This window comes from Hippocampus zosterae, chromosome 10 (assembly GCF_025434085.1).
Source record: "Hippocampus zosterae strain Florida chromosome 10, ASM2543408v3, whole genome shotgun sequence".
Classification (NCBI taxonomy): Eukaryota; Metazoa; Chordata; class Actinopteri; order Syngnathiformes; family Syngnathidae; genus Hippocampus; species Hippocampus zosterae.
The window spans coordinates 20,660,748-20,681,211 of record NC_067460.1 but is presented as its reverse complement, the minus strand read 5'-3'; the positions used below and the strand labels follow the sequence as shown (position 1 = coordinate 20,681,211).

At 44.2% G+C, this 20,464-nt stretch overlaps 2 protein-coding genes across 10 annotated transcripts in view; one reads left to right on the top strand and one right to left on the bottom strand.

The window, feature by feature from the left end:
- The window catches only part of sh3bgr (SH3 domain binding glutamate-rich protein), a 192,267-nt gene that overhangs the window by 81,235 nt on the left and 90,568 nt on the right, over positions 1-20,464 (top strand). The window lies entirely within an intron of this gene.
- The window catches only part of dscamb (Down syndrome cell adhesion molecule b), an 82,203-nt gene that overhangs the window by 19,475 nt on the left and 42,264 nt on the right, over positions 1-20,464 (bottom strand). For 4 of the 6 annotated variants that reach the window (XM_052078341.1, XM_052078339.1, XM_052078340.1 and 1 more), the window contains exons 4-11: positions 10,871-11,017; positions 9,927-10,205; positions 9,568-9,843; positions 6,788-7,084; positions 5,945-6,217; positions 3,625-3,903; positions 3,273-3,392; positions 596-775 (exon numbers count right to left, since the gene is read on the bottom strand). In XM_052078341.1, coding sequence (XP_051934301.1) covers positions 596-775; positions 3,273-3,392; positions 3,625-3,903; positions 5,945-6,217; positions 6,788-7,084; positions 9,568-9,843; positions 9,927-10,205; positions 10,871-11,017 — 1,851 coding nt within the window. Of the gene's footprint in view, positions 1-595; positions 776-3,272; positions 3,393-3,624; positions 3,904-5,944; positions 6,218-6,787; positions 7,085-9,567; positions 9,844-9,926; positions 10,206-10,870; positions 11,018-17,827; positions 18,302-20,464 lie in introns of those variants that run through there. The other 2 variants (XM_052078343.1, XM_052078344.1) reach the window with 2 other exon arrangements.

The window sequence follows — 20,464 nt, the reverse complement described above, 5'->3', positions numbered from 1 at the left end:
AAATGGCTTGATTTCAAATGCTTCTTTGCAACTGACGCTGTGCGCGTGAAACGTTTAAAGCTCATCTCTTATTCACTGACGGCCCCTTCTGCTTCCTCCCCGATGCCCCGTACCGTCATCTGCCTTCCAACGTCCCTACGAAGGAAATTGCTGATTTATTTTGCATTGGCACTATGAATTTTAAGTAAGTCCTATTAAAAGAGGCCGCGCTCTAAATGGTATTGCTTCTTAACGGGGCCTATTTTTGCCTTCGAAATCTGAAGCCGCGGGGCAAAGCAAGTTCAAACTGATGAGGACGGTGTTTGCTCAGTGAAAAAAATAAAATAAATAAGACACTATACGCTTTTATGGAAATGTTGCATTCAGAATTGTAGGTATGTACGTAAAGGCTATAAAATAGTTTTTTTTTTCTTTGAAGAGCAGTTTTGCAAATCAATTACTTCATTTGACTTGACATTTTCAAAATTTGGGAGGGAAGATGGAGGGAGATGAAGCAAGAATTTCATTAAACAATAAAAATACAACAATATGACGGGCGAGTTGAAGGTGGGGCTGCAAGTGCATCATCTGATACGGATGAGGTAAAAAGTCTTACTTTTGACAGTGAGGTACATGGACTTGCTGACGTCAGCGCCCACGTCGTTGCTGACCTTACACAGGTAAAAGCCGTTGTCGTCCTCCAGCACGTGTTTGATCAGCAAAGAACCATTACTCAGCTGCTGGATGCGAGAGCCGCTGTTCAGGAGGATGGGCTGAAACAGGGGGACGCCTGCACCTGTGGCATCGAAAGGGACACTATTCAGTCGACATAAAGGATTGATTTACAGTATATCAGGGGTGGGAAAACTTTTCTGCTCAAGGTCCACATTTGATTTTCAAAACGGATCGATGGACAAGGTCATTTGCAGGAGTGGATGTATAAAAAGTAAACCAATGATTAATTCAATTATGATTAATCAAGAATTTTTTTCTACAAAAATATTAAGTGGGCGGCCCGGTAGTCCAGTGGTTAGCACGTCGGCTTCACAGTGCAGAGGTACCGGGTTCGATTCCAGCTCCGGCCTCCCTGTGTGGAGTTTGTATGTTCTCCCCGGGCCTGCGTGGGTTTTCTCCGGGTGCTCCGGTTTCCTCCCACATTCCAAAAACATGTGTGGCAGGCTAATTGAACACTCTAAATTGTCCCTAGGAGTGAGTGTGAGCGCGGATGGTTGTTCGTCTCTGTGTGCCCTGCGATTGGCTGGCAACCGATTCAGGGTGTCCCCCGCCTACTGCCCGGAGACAGCTGGGATAGGCTCCAGCACCCCCCGCGACCCTAGTGAGGATTGAGCGGTTCGGAAGATGAATGAATGAATGAAAATATTAAGCGTAGAACTGAAATTGTTAACTTTCCGAATTTAAAAAAAAATATTTACACAATTCTATTTCAATTCACTAATTTGAGGGCTAAATAATGCGACTAGGCATGGTGGGCCTGATAAAAGAATGGCGCCTGCCGTATGCAGTCCAAGGGCTATATTTTGCCTGCCCGTGATTATTTTTCATTTAAATTTTTGATTGAACTGCAAAAAAAGTAAGCTAGTTAGTTTGTTAGTTAGTATTACAACAGCTGGCATATTTGGACATTGGAGGCAGGTTTACAATGACCGGGATGAATTAAGTGTTGATTCAAACCAAAATAAAATGAATTTATTGCACAGATGTTGTATAAAGTCTTATTAGATTGTGTATTCGCATACCTAATTAAGTTTCCAGTGGGTGTATGAATACATATTATCACATGTTGGCATGACCCAGACCTAGATGATTACGATGCCCACTCTGTGTGCTTTCATTTGAGCACATGTGTTTACAGATTTGACGACAAAGCCTGTCAGATTTTGGAAGGATTGTAAACATGTTTCTTAACACCGGGTCTAAATCCTTAAACCGACCAACAGCTGCCGAGTGCGGTGTCGAGAGCTGAGCTACCGACGTGATGCAATCAGAGCGGACGTAATGCTCATGTTGAACAAGGCGACAGATTGGTGGCAGAGGGAGAGTCTCAATGTGAGGCTTTGCCAGTCGGATGGATTGTATTTAGACAAGGATTAATATGCATGTGTGAGTGCACAACTCCCAGGATTTTTTTTTTTGTTTGTATAAAAGATAATGAAACAAGAGGACAATTATTTGTGTTAATGACTTTTAAAAATGATGTCATGGCCCTTTGACGGAAACAATCACAACATGGATGTTTTCTCGATAACAAATCGAGTTGATGAACTGCAATGTTTTGAAGTCTGACGTAAATGTCACAAACTGCCGCATGTAAGATATCCTTTACTTTTACTTTTTAAGAAAGTAGTCTTAAACTCGGTTGTGTCACCAACATGGACATGAATAAGAGTTAAGTCCCCACAAGGACTACCTGTGAAAGTGTGAAAAATAGAGTCACTCCAGAATTTACTTTTGATTATCCATTTCTCTTAAACATAAAACAACCATTTCACTTTCCACAGAGAAGAGCTCTAATATTTCACAGAATATTTCTGTGGAACTATACCGGACATATTAGACTAAAAACTTGCGCGTATAATTTCCTTTTACTCTGACTAATGCAATGTCCCGAGAGTTCTTTGAAAATCTGTGACACGGGGCCTTATATAGCAATCGGGAATGTTCGGATGGTGTTAATCTTTCTCTCTTTTTGTGTGTGAGTGTCTCTCTCTCTTTCTCTCAACAAACCCCCCCCCCCCCCCCGCACTCACACACACGCACACGCGAATCCCATCAAAGGTTGAAAAACAGATATTTCATTGTTTTGATCATAGAACCAAGTGCATAGACACACTAGCGCAAATCCCCATCGGTTGCCGTCTTTCTGTTGGTGAAGCTTTCATCCCTTGTTACATGGATGAGGTAGCAAACACCTGGGACCTCGCTTCATGTGCTCTGCTTGCGAGGCTGAACTCACCTGCTGCCTTCCCGTCCGTATGCCAGGCTGCCTTATTGTTCTTCTATACCCCGATGTGCTGCCTGTTTTTTTTTATAATCGGGTCTTTCTCGGCGATAATGCTCTGAGGATTTGGGGTGACAACTTGCAAGACCGCGTTAGCCGAACAGATGGATATGTGTGCTCTGTGCATGCATCAATAACCTCTTCATGTGTATAAATGCACGCACCCGTGTGCACCACCTAACTAAATACAACTCGGCCTACTCAAAACAAAACAAATACAAATTTACTGACAGGTGTCTTAGGTGAAAGTATCCTTTTACGGTAAGTATTGTACCTTTAGAGTGCTCCCATACAATGGTGGGTGGCGGGTATCCTTCAGCAGAGCAGTTGAGAGTGACAGTCTTCCCATAGATCCCATCTTGGTCCTCGGGTTGAACCACAAACTGAGGAGGAACTGTAGGCACACAACAGTTGATCTAAATGTAAGGTTTTATTGTTTTCTACGCATTTTTAAGGAAGTTATGATAATCCGAGTAAGCATAACGCAATGGAAGGGGCACGTGAGTCATATTTATTCACGTGAATCAAATCCCTGCTCTGTATTGTATGTAAATGTATGCCAGTACATTTAGGAGTACCATAATAATATTTGGTAGTGCACTGCTCCAAGTTTCCACTGGCCTCACCTCGAACAATTAGTTGACTCTGATGCTCCACGGCGGCCGCTTCATTGCGGGCAATGCACGTATAGTTGCCGTTGTGGTCAGGCGTCAGATTGGAGATTCTCAGTGAGCTGGTGAAATCAATGTTGTCCACAGTCACGCCCAGGCTAGTCGGGATCGGTCGTCCATCTTTTTGCCAGGTAATGTCCAGAGGCCGGTCACCTGACATGACCACGCAGGGGATGAAGACACGCTGACCGATGGTGAATCGCTGAAACTCAAAGGGCTGAATGTAGGGAGGGACTGAAGACAGAGCAGTGGAGACGAGTGGGGGCGAAGAGACATACAAAGGAAGATAGTCTGTAATTAGAAATAATTTCCGATGCCAGAGCGCATTTATTTCTTTAAATTCAACTGACATGCTGTAATTTTCTAACTGCAGCGCTTCGGAAATGTCTTTGAAGGAACATAGAGAACCTGAAATGCAAAAAATTCTGTAATATGTCATGAAATTCTTGACGTTCACCTTCAACGGCTTTCACATTGACATTTATCTTATGCATAGTCGCCCAGTGTTTGTTTTATAACCTGATGAATGTCCTGGGGAATGCTTAAAATTGTCAACGTATAAATCCAGAACCGTCAAAATCCTTCATGAATGTTAATGCAGACGTATTACGAGAAGGTGCAAAAAAAACGGTGCTAAAATCGAAAAACAGGAAAGCCAAATGTTAAAATTGGGAATGGTCTGGAATACGTTTCTAAACAGATGACGCACAAGTGCATCAGAATGCTGGGAAACAATATGTACGGAGAAAAAAAAGAAACACATGCTCATCCATGTTAGGAATAGGATTTCACAAATGTATGGCCATGAAAATTCGACAGCTCGAGGACATTCCTGTACATTTCGGCCCATAGAATTGAACGAACTATTATGTTGGCGTTGTTCAAGGAGAGGTTCAATATTTCAGCCTTGTGGGGTGGAAGTTGACCTGTACTTATTTTCTTTTATTTTCTATTAGCTTCCTACCACTCATCTACTATAAACTGTATATTTCCAAACCTGTACATCACACCTTCATCAAATATGTTGCCAAATGGCCTGCTTATTTAAGTAATTACAGTGATTAAGGAGGCACAATCTGGACTGTAATTAATGTATCCCGCACTCCTATGTGGGTGGTTAGGACATTGATCAACAATGACAAGAATAGCACTTGAAATCAAGGTAGAATGGCAACGCGCCAACATCATAAGACGGAGTTACGTAATAAACTGCGTTAAACTTGTCTCTTGGAATTGCACGAGTCATCTTTGAGTGTCCAGTGAAATCAAATAACTGTGAAAAGAAGCAGCCAGTAGCCGCTTATTTAATTCCCAACAAAGTGGAGATAATGGACTCCGGGGTTCCCCGAAGACCGCCGTGTATTTTCAGCATGAGCGGGTTGAAATTAACAAACGCATTCTCTCCGCACGACACCGCTGGGAAGTGTTGTTTTGGATCATCGGCCTTTCTTGCGTTCTCACTCTTCTCTCTCCACCTCTGCTGCCCTCGTTTCATGAGCGAGTGCTAACGTGGCAGCGGCGGCGGCATCCTCGCGTACCGATCAGACTCAAGGAAACGGAGCGTTATGGAGAAGCCCTACTTCGTCTTTCCAATTACAGGTTCTAAGAGCTCGGCGGAGATCGGCTCTGTGATATCATTAGCACAGATACGGTCTTCATTAACTAGCCTGATGAGCTGAGGGGAAGCAGGTAGCCACATTTCTTACTCTGAGATGAATATGAAATCTTGAAAAGTTAGCTGCTTTCCTTCCTGCGTGATCTGTTTATCCGTCGGCTCGAGCCTTGCTCTGCGATGCACTTTGGAACCGACTCCGGTCTTGCTAAAAATGGATATGAGCAATTTTTACTTTGCAGTTGTTTCAAATTAGGACACAGGAACCTGCAAAGGGCAAAGACTTGAGGACCTACTGTACATGATATATTGTAGTATGCATGCCAGGCCACTATTTGGCAGTATAGTATTAATTGGTAGTTTCTTCGGGAGTCTTCGGGCAGTAGGTGGGGTACACTCTCACCTGTTGCCAGCCATTCGCAGGGCACACGTAGACGAACAACCTTACGTGCTCACGCTCGCAGCTCAGGACAATTTATCGTATTCTATCAACCTGTTGTGCATGTTTTTGAAATGCGGGGAGGAAACTGGAGTATCCGGAGAAAACCCACGCATGGCTGGATTCGGAATCGAACGGCGCACCTCCGAACTGTGAGGCGGACGTGTTAATTGGTCGACCAACGTGCCGCCGACATTGGACATAAAGGTAAACTATACACTTACCTCTCACACGCAGGTGAACGCTTTGGGAGTCCATCTTGTTGGGTTGGACCATCACTTTGCAGTTATACTCTCCGGCGTCGACCTGCTGCACGTTGGTGAGCCTCAGCGTGCCGTTGTTTTCGAAGGCCCGCTGTCGATGGTTGAACGGCAACAACGCCGAGTTCTTGTACCACTTGATGGAATAGTAAGGATAGCCAATCACACGGCAGTGAATGAAGGCATCCCGTCCAGCGATGGCGGTGACGTTTTTCATCGAACGGATGCTGGCCCGGCCTGAGAATGGGAGTGGTTCAGAAAGAACTCCTTATGAGGACATTTATCGGTCGTGGTGTTAGGCTGCAAGAGCTGTGACGCTTGCTGCAGTGATGTGTACACAAAACAGTCCCTTTGCAGGAGATCACACAAGACAATGTCAAGTGCTCCTAAAACAAATACCAGCTTCCTATGTGGTCCGGAATTATTGCCGGTTGTTTTACTTAGCCCTCAAATTTTTCCTTTCAGCGGAAGGCGGCAGAATTACATGCAGATTCAAGTGTTCAACATCTGAGGGGAGGTTTGAATTCATGTAATAATGCATGCATAAAAAACCACAATAACGTAAAAAAAAATACGTTGAGGGCAGAAAAAAATACAAATAAAAGAAATAAATGAAAGTTGTTAAGATGCACTGAGCAAAAAAAAATAAATAAAGTGAGCGAAAGCTAATTCAAACAAAGCAAATTGACAATTCTCTTGCTCAACGCTCAGATGTGTGCAGCATTCAGGCAGACAGACAGACAGACAGACAGAAAGACAGACAGGTATGTGTATTGTTGTTTTTGGAGGAGCTGATTTGACAAGCACCTCTTACGTTTATTCGAGCCTGGTGGTACACGAGGCCGGCCGAGTTGCTGCACGTGCAACGGTACACGCCGCCGTCCTGCACCTGCGTGTGCGTCACGTTGAGCTGGCTGACCACGTGGCCCTCGTGGGTCTCCGAGTGTCCCAGGTGATGGTGGCTGTCTTTAATGACCGGGTCGTCGTCCAGAGACCACATGCACCGAGGCGGCGGCGTACCCCTGACGTTGCATACCAGGAAGACGGGCTCGTTCGGGTTCACCACCTTTTCGCTGAAGGAGGCCAGGATCTTTGGCGTACCATCTGCGGTGGACGACAGGTCGCGATGGGGATGCGCTGATGAATAAAACATCGTGGCAGCCTAACACGTAATTTCAGGGCACAATCACCAAGGTACAATCATATTCACTGGGTGGATAGAAATAATCGCCGCCTATTTCTCTCGCAGGTAGAAAGTCTTCCATTATTGTATTCATTTGTAACGTGGACATATTTACCATCGCGAGTATTGCCTTTTCTTTATATAGTATAAAAATCACACTGCGGGTACAATTTGACACAACGAGGCCATTTCCGAACTGTGCCATAATGGTGAGACGGCAGTCCCTAATTGGATGGAAACAGGTAAGCGCTGAGAAATATTATCGTTGATCCCAGCTTTCTCAGGCATACATTATTGGACAGTCGTTAAAATCTGCTTTGATTTACAACTACTAAACAGTCATCTTAAAAAATGTGACTTTGGTTCCCTCTTGAGAGCTCTTGCATGTTTTGGGATGCCGGAGAAAACTGGAGTCCTTCGAGAAAACCCCACGCAAGCACAGTGAGAACAGGCAAAGTCCACACAGGACCGCCTGAGCTGAAATTTGAACCAGAACCAGAACCAGGTTGATGGGCTAACCACTATTCAACCATGCCGCCATTGTTTTTAATCATCAATTAAGCCCAAATCCGTTTTTGGACGCAATATTATTGGGACACGTAGTCAGTACAGCTAAAGGAAGAAAATAATATATTGATCCCTTGTCTTCAGGAAGGCGGCCTGGTAGTCCAGTGGTTAGCACGTCGGCTTCACAGTGCAGAGGTACCGGGTTTGATTCCAGCTCCGGCCTCCCTGTGTGGAGTTTGCATGTTCTCCCGGGCCTTCTCGGGTTTTCTCCGGGTGCTCCGGTTTCCTCCCACATTCCAAAAACATGCGTGGCAGGCTGATTGAACACTCTATATTGTCCCTAGGTGTAAGTGTGAGCGTGGTTGGTTGTTTGTTTCTGTGTGCCCTGCGATTGGCTGGCAACCGATTCAGGGTGTCCCCCGCCTACTGCCCGAAGACAATTGGGATAGGCTCCAGCACCCCCCGCGACCCTAGTGAGGATCAAGCGGTTCGGACGATGAATGAATGAATGTCTTCAGGAAAGACTTCCCAAAAGATTTTGGACTGTGTCTAAGCTTTTTTCACCTTAGACAGCTGGCCAAAATAAAACCTTTCCTCTCACATGAACACTTTGAGACAGTAATTCATGCCTTTGTCACATCCCGGCTCGATTACTGCAACGCCCTGTACTTTGGAGTCAGCCAGTCCTCCATCAAGCGCCTTCAGCTGGTACAGAATGCCGCTGCTCGCCTCTTGACTGGTACTCGTAAGAGGGAGCATATAACTCCTACTTTGGCATCCCTTCACTGGCTCCCCATTCATTTTAGAATTATTTTTAAGATCCTCCTCTTTGTTTTCAAATCTCTGAATAATCTCGCGCCACCTTACCTCTCTGAGCTCATTCGCCCCTACACCCCTGCCCGGCGCCTCAGGTCTGTGGACCAGTCTTTGCTAGACGTGCCAAGAACTAAACTGAGGCTCAGAGGGGATCGAGCCTTTTCTGTTGCTGGTCCATCTCTCTGGAATGACCTCCCACTGAACATTCGGCAAGCCTCCTCGCTGCCCATCTTTAAATCCCTCCTCAAAACTCACTTGTATTCTTTGGCGTTTGACTCAGCATGACTTAGATTGCTATTGGTTTTACTGCTTGGTGCTTTCTACCGCCTTATTACTTATTACTTATTACTGATTCGTCTTACTGTTTATTGTATATGTTAAATCGCTCCATGTACAGCACTTTGTATGCAGTGATGGCTGTTTGAAAGTGCTCTATAAATACTGTTGACTTGACTTGACTTGACTTGTGTCTAGGACTTTGTCATCTATTCCTCGAGATAGGTGTCAAAGGTTTAAAACAGGGGGTCGTCGGGAACTCCGCTTTCTCCGGAGCCATATCCTGCTAGTTTTCGATCCCTCCCTACTCCAACACACCCGATTCAAACGATCAGCTTATCAGCAAGCTTTGTAGAGGCCTTAAACTATCAGAATCATACGATCATATTACTAGAATATGTTCTCTGTATTTCTGTCATTTGGTTTGGGACATGATGGCAGCCATACTTAGAACATTTTCATTCCGGAGGTTTTCGGTGAAACAAAGAAGTGTAGCTGCATTTTGAAATATCTGCCATTTATTATCAGATAATCTGGGTCTGCTGCACGTGATTATAGATAATCTTTTTTACAGTTTCATGGCCGCAGGAGACAGTTGCCTGAGCAACACTGCCGAGGTAACCGCATTACATGCATGCGCTTGTGCTTTTGCATGTGTTTGTGGCATCAGGGATAATGACATTAATGGTGCCCTATGGATGAGATGTGAACCTTACATTGATTTTTTTGTGTGTGTGTGTGTGTGTGTGTGTGTGATATTGCACATCTATGCATGTATAACAAATGCTTATTGCCAAATTGTTACCTTCAAGGATGACTTGCACAAAGTCCTGAGCAGACATTTTGCCCTTCCTGGCAAAGCACTGATAGGCCCCACCATCACTCTTTGACATTCCTTCCATGATGAGATTCTCCCGGTTGAGACCGGTGAAACGGACGTTGTTGCCGGGGTAAATGATCTCTCCGTTACGGTACCACGACAACTCGTATTCGTCGGAGCCGCTCACGCTACATGAAAGAGACACCTTGCTGCCCACGCTGCCTTTCACCTTCCGTGGGCTGACCATCGCCTTCAAAGGTTCTGAGGATTTACAAAGGAGGTTCGAAGCAAACTTGGAGAAGGTTTTTCTTCAACGCTACTTAATAAGAATGAAAAAGCCTCACGTCTGACATGCAGGCGGCCCATGACCTCGGCGTTGCCGTAGCTGTTCCAAACTTCACAAACGTATGTCCCGGAGTCGCTCGGCTGCGTGCTCTCTATCAGTAAGCCCGTGATGGTCTGGCGGAAACGACTATCTGGCTCCAGCGGGCTGTTGTCCTTGAGCCAGCGATACTTGGGGAACGGGTAGCCGGATGCTTTGCAGGGCAGCTCCACCTGATGATTAATCATCACGTCGCGGTGGTCGAAGTCATCCAAGATGCCTGGCTCGGCATTGGTGGGGTCTGGAAAGAGGCGAGCTTTGCGTTAGCGTTAATTATTTATGAGTGTCGCTCGGCATTGGGAAGCAGAATCCAATAGTGACTCTGGGGGTGAAGATTCTGTCCTTGAAAGTATATGACGTGAAAGTTAAAAAAAAAAAAGCACTGTGGATTGGTGCCTTGCTGAGCCAGCGAGTAATTAACATACAGAGAGCAGCATTACGGTCATATTGCATTTAAGCTTTACTTGTAGAACGCTAAATTCATGAAAATTAGGCCAAGGACACTTTGTTGTCTTACAAGTCTTGCTTTGTCCCCTTATCGGTTCGCCGGATTACACCAAAACTACAAAAGCTAATTTTCTCAAGACTTGTTGGGGCTCGGGGGAATTACATGGGAGCGAGAAGGGAGAAGGGAGAAGGGAGAATAGTGAAAGCTCACATGCGGCTGCAACAAACTCAAGTTTGTCTGACTAAATTTGTGAATTGTTCTTGTCCAAATGATGAAGTCAAATTTCAAGTCAAACTTGAAGTACAATTTGGAAATGGCAACCCTGGCTGTTGCACATCATGCGTTGAGAGGTCAATCCCTCCAACATAGTGGTATCAGTGACCTTCTAATATTGTCACATAATCTATAACAGTGTTATTACTATGTCTCTTTTCTACTAGTGTATCGTGACTTCATACCTGACACAATGAGACGTGCGCTGTTGCTCTGTCGAGTCTCCCCAGTGTAGCGGTGACGTGTGGTGCAACGATAGTTATTCAGCCCATCCTCAGGCAGGACGTCCAAAATGTACAAGGCTCCTGTAGGCGTGATGACATATCTTTGTCCTGCAGCGCGCACACACACACGCACACGCACGTGAGCACACAGGGGTTTCCAACTGTAGATTACATTCCACTGAGTGAGTTGTATTTGATTGCACTCAGGCATTGAAGGCAGCGAGGGTGATTTCTACCGAACTGAGGCTTTGTGGGGGCAAAACAAGATCAAAATGGGGTGATTCGCTTTAGTTGATAAAAGGGAACAGTGGGTGTTTGCGCTATTTTTGTCTATTAAAAAAAAAAAGAGTAGACCTGTCAATATTTACTGAAGTGGTCTGCAGTTACTGCGGCTAGAATGCCTTCAAAATACAGTACACGGTATTGTATTTGGATTGCAGACTGCTGCAGTTTTAATGTTTACTGTTGTGATTTTGGGACAAAATGGCTTCCCAGATAGGTGCTTCAAGCTTCCATGAAAAATGCATGTGCAAGCAGGTCTGTTTTCTCTGTAGCTTAACCCTACGGTCGCATAACGTCAACCCCGATACATAACAAATGAAACAATCGCACACTAAACGGACGCGTTACCGCTCCGATTTTCATATGCAACACCAGCACGTTCGTTCGCAACAACAAAGTCCAAAGCAATTAGCTATGAAATGTTAATCAGAAGCATTCAAATCCACTGTAATTATGCCAAACGGCAAAAGTTTTTTCTTTAATACTCCGTTTGAGACTAATTTGGATGGAAGAAAGGCAAAGGCATGTTTACTATGCTTACATTTTAGATGATTAAAATTACAAAACAAAAGAAACCTTGTGGGGCTCAGCAAATGGGCGGTATGGGTATGTGTGTGTGGGGGTGGTGAGGGGTGGGGGGGGGGGATAAAGAGCAAAGTGGCAGAGGCGAAGGAATGGCAAAGCTATTGTAAGCATTGACCTAGATAGAATAGACAACGGATCCCTCGGATTTGATGTCCTGAAGGGCTTTTACTGGTTTACATGCAGCGGAATATCCTCGGAGCAAGTGAAATTTATGAAGGTGGAGGCAAGTAGCGAGGGTCTAACCATGTGCAAGCGTGTGTGTGTTTAGGTGCCGGCGGCACGTGTGCATGTGAGCGTTCCTGACAATAGTGGGAGGACATCATCTCAGGGCATGAGGAGTGGAGGGGGGTAGGAAGGGATACAAAAGCAAAGAGACGGCTAAATATAATTTTCCAAACTTGCCGGCTGCGTGTCGGTTTCATTTCTGCAAAAGCCTCCCGATATTTAACAAGTCGGTTATGAAAAGGGCTAAAAAGTAAAGACGTTTTCCCGCAGTTAACCACGATCCAGCGGCCACAACAAAACACAAGTGTCTATTGCGAAGCTGTACACTCCATTTCTGCTCCTCTCATTCTTTTCTCTCCTCCCTCCATTTTGTTTCTGTACCGGGTCCTCCGAAATCTCACAGCGGAATCCATCTTGAGTGAGACGAAATTGTATTTCACCGCAGCCGCTGCCAGCCACCGCAATTTTGTCAAGCGCCCGGATGCGACCGTATTCTTTTTAAGACATTGGAGCTCAGTTTATTGTGTGATGACAGTATGAGAGAGAGAGAGGGCTGCAAAAAAAAATAAGATGGACTGTGATCAATTGGATTCTGTCAACAACTTGCATCACTAATGGCTCCTCGCACTCGGGTAAAAACAGAAAAAAAAACCCTGCAGCACATTATAAAGGTGATCAATAAAAAGGAGCTCAAATAAATCACTAAATTCCTAAATCATCACTGTACTCGAGCTGAATAATGGAAAATCTTGACATTATTTGTGCACGAGATAGAATTACAACGTATTGAAACGATTTGCCTTGAGGCATAATCCAGGTTTGAGATTAAAGTTCACTTTGAAAGCACGATTAAAATTGGATTCAAAAAGCCTCCCAGCACCTGTAAAAGTGTCTTTCTGTGAATGCACCTGCTGTGTGAATAGATTTCAGCAATGCACAAGAATGAAAGAGCCGCCATTGACACCGTGTTGAAGAAGGCGTCCTTGGTTTGAAGCGAGGGGTTTTGGCATTAATGCTAGAATGCGAAGAGAGTCTCTGTGTCTTCTTTTCCCCCTTCAAAAACCTCTGTGTTCCTGTTTGGCTCATTCTACTTCCTCTCCTGCCTCCTGCATGTTCTCTCCAGCGGTGTGCGTGTCCTGAATGCTAAAGCGGTGTTTAGTTCGCTCAGAACATTGCAATCTCGCAGCTGCTGCCATAAACATCTTCCTTGTCAATCTTATGATTTGTATCCCCTTGGGTATGTGTTAATATGAAAAAAAATGTTGAAAACGAATGCCCTGACATTGGGGCCTGACTCTTGAGAAATCAAAACAAAAAAATAACGCACGCACTACGAATGAATGCTGAAAGAGGAAGTGAACCCTAAAATATAGTGACAATCATAATATAAGGGACCTGAGCAATGAAGCCCACTGCTGTCTGCTACGAAACATTTGAAGATGTTAATTTTGAGTTGTATTACACGGTGTTGCTTCAATCTGTAAAATATGGTTGAAACGGCAGATCCCAAACACACACAAATGCACACACCCACAAACACATAAAATGTCGGCGTACTTTAGAGTGGAAACTATTGTGACAAGTGGTGTTATAGAACCACTTCTTTATATTGAAAATGGGCTCTCATTTATCATAAATTATTGCTGCGTTGTAATCCATGCAAAAAATGTCCAACTGCCATGAACGATTCATATTTAATAAACAAGCGAGTAAGTGAGGGATGTCGTCGTAAATAAATCATGAGACCAACCCCTCCACCACATCAGATTTGTACTGGGACCGGTCACTGAGATTTGCTTGACGACGGTAATGGGATTACCGCGACTGCTGAATGAGAGCATTTCAATGCTTTTTGGCGCTGCTTTTTTTCATTCTTTAGTCAAATCCAAACAACAAAACACAGAACTGTCTTTATGATCAATTAAAGATTCATTGAAGATACCCTCTGTGCACTTCTGGAAAGAGGCCGTCTTGATAAAATGACCACAAATAAACTTTGAAATATTATTAAGCAGCAGTCGTGTTCACATTACTGCCATTGTCATCGGGTACACTGTGTTTTCCGGCATTCCCGGAATACGAGAGTTGCAGATTTATGTCATCGCGGCAATAACCTAATATCAGAGGAACTGGAGAACGGATTAGTTTCACACTAATGTCTTGCACTTTGCTGAGCACACACAAACACGTGCTCTTAGCGCAAAAACTGCTGAAAGGGAAAGTTGGGTCTCCCAGGTTTAAGAGTCATGTCCTTGTTTATGTCTTTGATGAGGTTAGCAATCCAGTAATCCCCGCACAAGCCCAGTGCCATTAAACAGCATGTTGCCATGCAGGCCAGAGGAGTGAGATGAGGAGGGCATCAGCACAACTATGGGAAAAAAAAGGAGATGTTGTTTTAAAAGTAGCTGGATAATACCATACCTGTCAACTTTTCGGAGCGCCAATCTGTATACACTACCAAAAAAATCCTTAGAAAGAGCAAAAAAATCCTTAGAAAGAGCAAAAAAATCCTTATAACATACCAAAGCATTTTATATGTCAAAATAACGGCAGAAAAAAACCACGAAATTATTCCTGCGTTACTTTTTTCACCAACTCTAAATCATTTGGAGTTGGTGAAAAATAAAAACCCCGGAAATTTTCAGAATCCATATGATTTGTGCGATACGGCCATATACGTAAGATTCACCACAAAATCCGTATGAACTATGGCTAAACCGTATGAGTTGACAGGTATGTAATACAGCCTGAGAATTTGGAACACATCTCGACAACGGTGGCTCTGTTCAAATTAAAATGTGTTGACACACTGATAAACACATGCCAAAGGGACAGGGGCCATTATAACTTTGCGTACATTTCACGCAGTCAAATCCCTTAAAAGCAAATTGTACTTAGGGGCTCACAATTATTTTTTTTTTCCCCGGGATGTTTTTGTGTAAAGTGTATTGAATGTTTTTCAGTATTTTTTCACCTATTGTTTGGGTTTGTGAAAAAATAAATATACAGGTATATATTATTTTATTTTTTTTAATTAATCAAGGGGCCTCTCAGAGTGCGGTGAGAGGGCACGTGCAGCCCGCAGGCAGCCAGTTGCCCATCCCTATTCGAAGGTAATATGGATGTCAGTTTGATCTTATCACATCATGATGATTGATCCATGTTCACGCAAATACCAAATCACAACATTTCAAATACTCGGTGCACTTCAAAAGCGCTTTGCCTCTCCCACAACTATTAAGACAGAGGTGTTGACAGGCGCCGGTGTTGTCAGGGCAACGGATGGTACTCCCTCGTGACGATGTATTGTGCCGCATCCATCGAGTAGAGCGGTCAGCCCCCTTAATAATCAATGTCTCGGGTTGCTCTGCAACTGGCTGAAGCACACGTAGGATGACAGTGTCATCAACATACCGAGGTTGAATACCAAGCAGCGTATCAACCTCATGTACAGGACAGCCTACAAACTTGCATTCAGTACAGCACGCGCTAACACTGACAGTAAACACCCACAAACTTAACAAGCAAGACAACACAAACCGTCCAGTTCGGCCAATAATTCCGCACACCTTGAAGCGTTTGAGTGGATACTACATTTTCCAAAATGAATTGGTTCTGGAAGAAATTATTTAGCTTGAAATGTTTGTAAGTAGAGACGCGTTTTCCATGTAAATGCCCTAATCCGTTCCAAGCCCCCCAAAATTCAGATAAAAATTGTTTATAAAGCATAAAAATAAAACAAAATAAACAATATATATTATGGGCGTAACAAGTTGACGTCAATGATTTATCTAAATACACGGACATTTGGTCACAGTTGGCAGCGCTGCAATTTTTGCTACTTAGCGCTTTTTCCACTTTTTGCTTTTCTCACTTAATGATGGAAGTTCATATTTGGTCATATTTTTGATGAGTCATTTGTGCGGCTGAGTGACTTAAGTGTGAATAAAGTTTTTGGGGAACTTGTGTTCCATTGATAACTGTACTTACTCTGAATTTTAACGTACTGTAGTTGACAATTGACAAAGCGTATAAACAGACACTTGTTTCTTGAAGTGGATGACTTCAATACGGCAACTATTTGCAGAAATTGCCAGAGCAGTAACAGTCAAAGTATCACTACTTCGAGTCGCGAGTCAGGTTGCTTTGCCCTGTGCCCTACGAGGGGATGGGCATGTTCCCTTTTAATATTAAACATGTTTTATTTTTGTTTTTTTCCATTCGCCCTTGCATGACATTTTCCTTTACCCGCTCAGTCTTTTCTCGCAAAGTTTTCAGGTTTGAAATATTGATGTTGCTTTTTTTGTGATTGTCAGTCAGTACTCTTGACCGTGCTCTGCTTTGTTTACAAAAGACACAAATTTTACCACGGCTGTAATGGAAGGCCTTTCTTTGTCTTTAGAAGACTGGCTTTTTTTCAGGCATCCATTTCCAAAAATAAATAAAAATGAATACAAAACACAAAGGCCTCTGAAGTGGAGAAAGTTGTGCATCACTGGCAACGTATCACTATACTTAGCAGCCTGTCAGTCCTACCAGGATCACTGTCCACGTTGGAAAATGTGACACAAATGCCTCGGGCTACTAGAATAAAGTTGCAACTATCGCCGACTCCTAAATAATAATAAGGTAGCACTCAACAAATTAGGGGACGATCATTAGAATGCAGGCACTTGGATCCTTTCATTCATTCATCTTCCGAGCCGCTTGATCCTCACTAGGGTCGCGGGGGGTGCAGGAGCCTATCCCAGCTGTCTTCGGCAGTAGGCAGGGGACACCCTGAATCGGTTGCCAGCCAATCGCAGGGCACACAGAAACGAACAACCGTTCGCATTCACACTCACACCTAGGGACAATTTAGAGTGTTCAATCAGCCTGCCACGCATGTTTTTTTGGAATGTGGGAGGAAACCGGAGCACCCAGAGAAAACCCACGCAGGACCGGGGAGAACATGCAAACTCCACACAGGGAGGCCGGAGCTGGAATCGAACCCGGTACCTCTGCACTGTGAAGCCGACGTGCTAACCACTGGACTACCGGGCCGCCGCACTTGGATCCAATGTGGTCAAAGTTACTTTGAGCTTCTTGTTAAGTGAAACATGCGCAAACATTTGCGTGATGTGCTGTGTGTACATTTTTAAGGCATTGTCTTGGGAGGCATTTTCAGTGTGTGTGCGCGTGTGTGCCGAGGGGCCATGTCAGCATTTACACACCGTGCTTTCCAGCTGACGTTAGTGGTGCAAGAGCTACTGTACCGGGCAATCCCCATCCCACCTTTTGAGAGCTCTGTGCATCCTTATGGGTCAGTTTATACTTTTGTAATTTCATTTCACATCAGCACATATTCTCGAGAACGTGTTTTACCTCAGCCAAGCACAAAAGCTAACATGATTGTTTGATTCCATCCGTTTTCATTGACCTGTTGAAACTTTATAGCGGGCTAGCCATTAGATTATGGTGCAAATTCAAAAAGAGAAATGCTGTTCACTCACAAAGGAACAACCCCCCCCCCCCACTGTCCCAAATGGTAGAGTCCTGTCCATCTATTCTTCATATTTTGCACACCCTTCCATTAAAGAAATAAACACTCGTAATGTTCCCTGAAATCATTTGAAACCGAAGAATGAAAATCTCCACGTCATGTGACTTCTGTCTTATTGTCCTTTGGAAAGATGTCACATCAGTTCTTTACCACACTAGTCCAAAAATGTTTTCCCCTCTCTCCTTCGCGAAGGCCTGCACTCGACTGGCTGCTATTCTAGATCATGCTTTTGTTTGTTTGTCCTAACCCCCCTTTATCTTTCCTCAAAGTGCTTCAAAACTTACTCCCTGCACCTTCATCTCAGGCCACTTGTCATTCACTGCCATCTTCTTCCTCTTATCCTCTGCCTGCATCTGTCTGCATCCCTGCCTCGGTCCATCCTTTCCTCTCTCCTTCCTCTCCGGCTCAACGTGAACACTGCCGCTCCTTGTCCGCGGCCTCCTGCCTCGGACAAATACTCTCCTCTGTGCTCTAGCCACAGTGTTTAGCAGAGCTGCTGCAGGCCGACTTCTCAGTATGCACGGCAGTCATGTGGCCTGACAATGGCTCATTTCAACCTCGATTTCCCCTGAAATGAATGGGAGCCCACACCGGCGCATGCGGGCATGCCTTTTAATTGGGCCAAGTTAGATTCAAACCATTAAACCACTGATGTTGCCACATCTCCGCTACACTTACACAAAACACACACACACACACACACACCCTCCTTGCTTTTCTTGCAGCAAGCAGCAAACACCTTATCTCTCAGCCCTGCATAAATGCAGACACCCCGAATAGCCATTCCCTGGACTAAACGTAGGCCCCACACATTCACTTGCATGCAGAGGTGATCATCCAGCACATTGTATGCGCATGTCTGACTTATATTGCCCCCTAACTGTAAAAAAATAAAATAAAATAAGACAACTTGTAGTTTTGGGGGATAAAACAGTCATTTAAGTTGGAACAACTTTGAAGTATAAATTATTTACATTTGTGGCATCCATATTAGTTCGCACAACAAAGCAAGCAAGTTAGCTGGTCCAAAACAATTTTCTCAGTTGTTTTTACTTTTATATTTAGGTTGGGGACAATACATGGACAATGAGTTCTATATACGGTACCCTTATTTTCTTGGTTGAAAATGTGGGAACTGCAATTTTCACGTGAGCAAAACTTTTAATATTTTGTTGAATTGCCAAATATTTTATCAAAGTTCCTTGCCTTGAAAATTTGAGTTCACTCAACTTTTTTTTCCCCGTACAACTTGGAAAAATAACAGCCACATGTGTGACCTGACCAATAATGTAGATTTTTTTTTAAAATGTACCAAACTGTAACATATAAGGTTTCAGATAGATGGCAGAAATATATGGCAGCAGCCAGTGTCTTGTGTGAATATTAACATTTACATAACATTTTGTTTTTCCTTCTTACATTTTTTTTACAGTCTGGCCCTCATAATCTTCATCCAAGCATATACCTTCAAATGTTAGGAATTTCAAAAATAATAACTCATTCATTACCAGCCAATTTTGGACCAAGTCTGAAAAGACGTTTAAAAACGTCTTTGGGAGTGAATGAGTTAAAAGCATTAATGAATACTTTCTTTCCATCACCAAAGACTATTCAATAACACAAATAAAAATGCTGAGGAATTTAAGCTTACTACGGTAACCGCATCTATTTCAGGTGTGGCATGTTCTCGACAAGAGAGAATGCGACTTTGAATTCAATCTGTCAAATATTAATATGCATTCATGACAGTGCAGCAGAATGACACATGGGCTTGTTTCGCAGTCTCACCCTGTGTGGAGTTTGCACAATCTCCCTTGAAAAGTGAACCTGTCAAGAGAATATACAGGAACTATACACTGACCGGGATCGTGAGTCGGCGCCCGAAGCCTTGGCTTCAAACTGCCGTGGAATGAAAGCAAAGGCTCAGAACCCGGTGCGTTTCATCCCTCAAAAGACAAGCAAGTGGGCCGAGCCAGACCGACTGCTGCTCCAACAGGCCTTTGAACGATTTTAGCATTTTCACTCTGAATTCACAACAGCCCCCGATGTCAGAGATGGAAGAGACGGCTGGCACCGGTGCCCCGTCTGCCGTGCTCACCGCTGCTTTCGCCCGCTTGCTTGTTCTCTCTGCAACACCCACAAAATTAAAGCGAAGCAGCTCTGGCGCTTTTCAACCCTTTTCCACCACCCGCTTTGATCTCCTTACAGCACACCGCCGCCATGACGGATCGACAACCCCGCCGTCTTTTGTTTCGGAGGCTTTTCCTCTCCATTTTTCGAGCCACGCGCATCAATTTGCTTGGCTGAGCCTGCCTTCTCTTCCTCTCTAACTGTCTCTCCCCACCAGTTGTCCTCCTCATTTAGCTCGTTAGCGCGCGGTGATAGCCACGAAATCAATTACGGGAGAATGGGAGCTCGCATCTCAGCATCATTACCTACCACAAACTATATTAGGCCGGTCTGAGGGGAACACGAGAGATTGTGATGATTAGCCGTCCGCCTCAGCCACTCGAGCATCCAGCTCGACTGCATCCTTTTTGCAATCATGAACAATGTTAAGACTTATAATACAAATAAGGATATATGGAATATAATGCAGTCATGCATGCACTTTAAAAATTACAGTAAGTGAATTGTAAAGTCTAGTAAAACAACACGCCCGTATGAGTAACCCCCAGCAAAGCTTTTTGGGACCCTCTCAGCAGTTTGATTCTCAGTTTTGCTATACAACGGGGTTTTGATGAGGCGGAGAATTTTTGCCTCGTAAACTGTGGTGCCAAAGTGCTTATTCCGAGCCTTGAAATCAATGGAGAGCGAGGACACGGGAGTTTCTCTGGACGGCAAAATATGCGATGTGGAGTGCATGTCAACAGCAACACAAGCGTGTTTTGATCTTTCTCCTGCCTGCGTTCATCCCATGC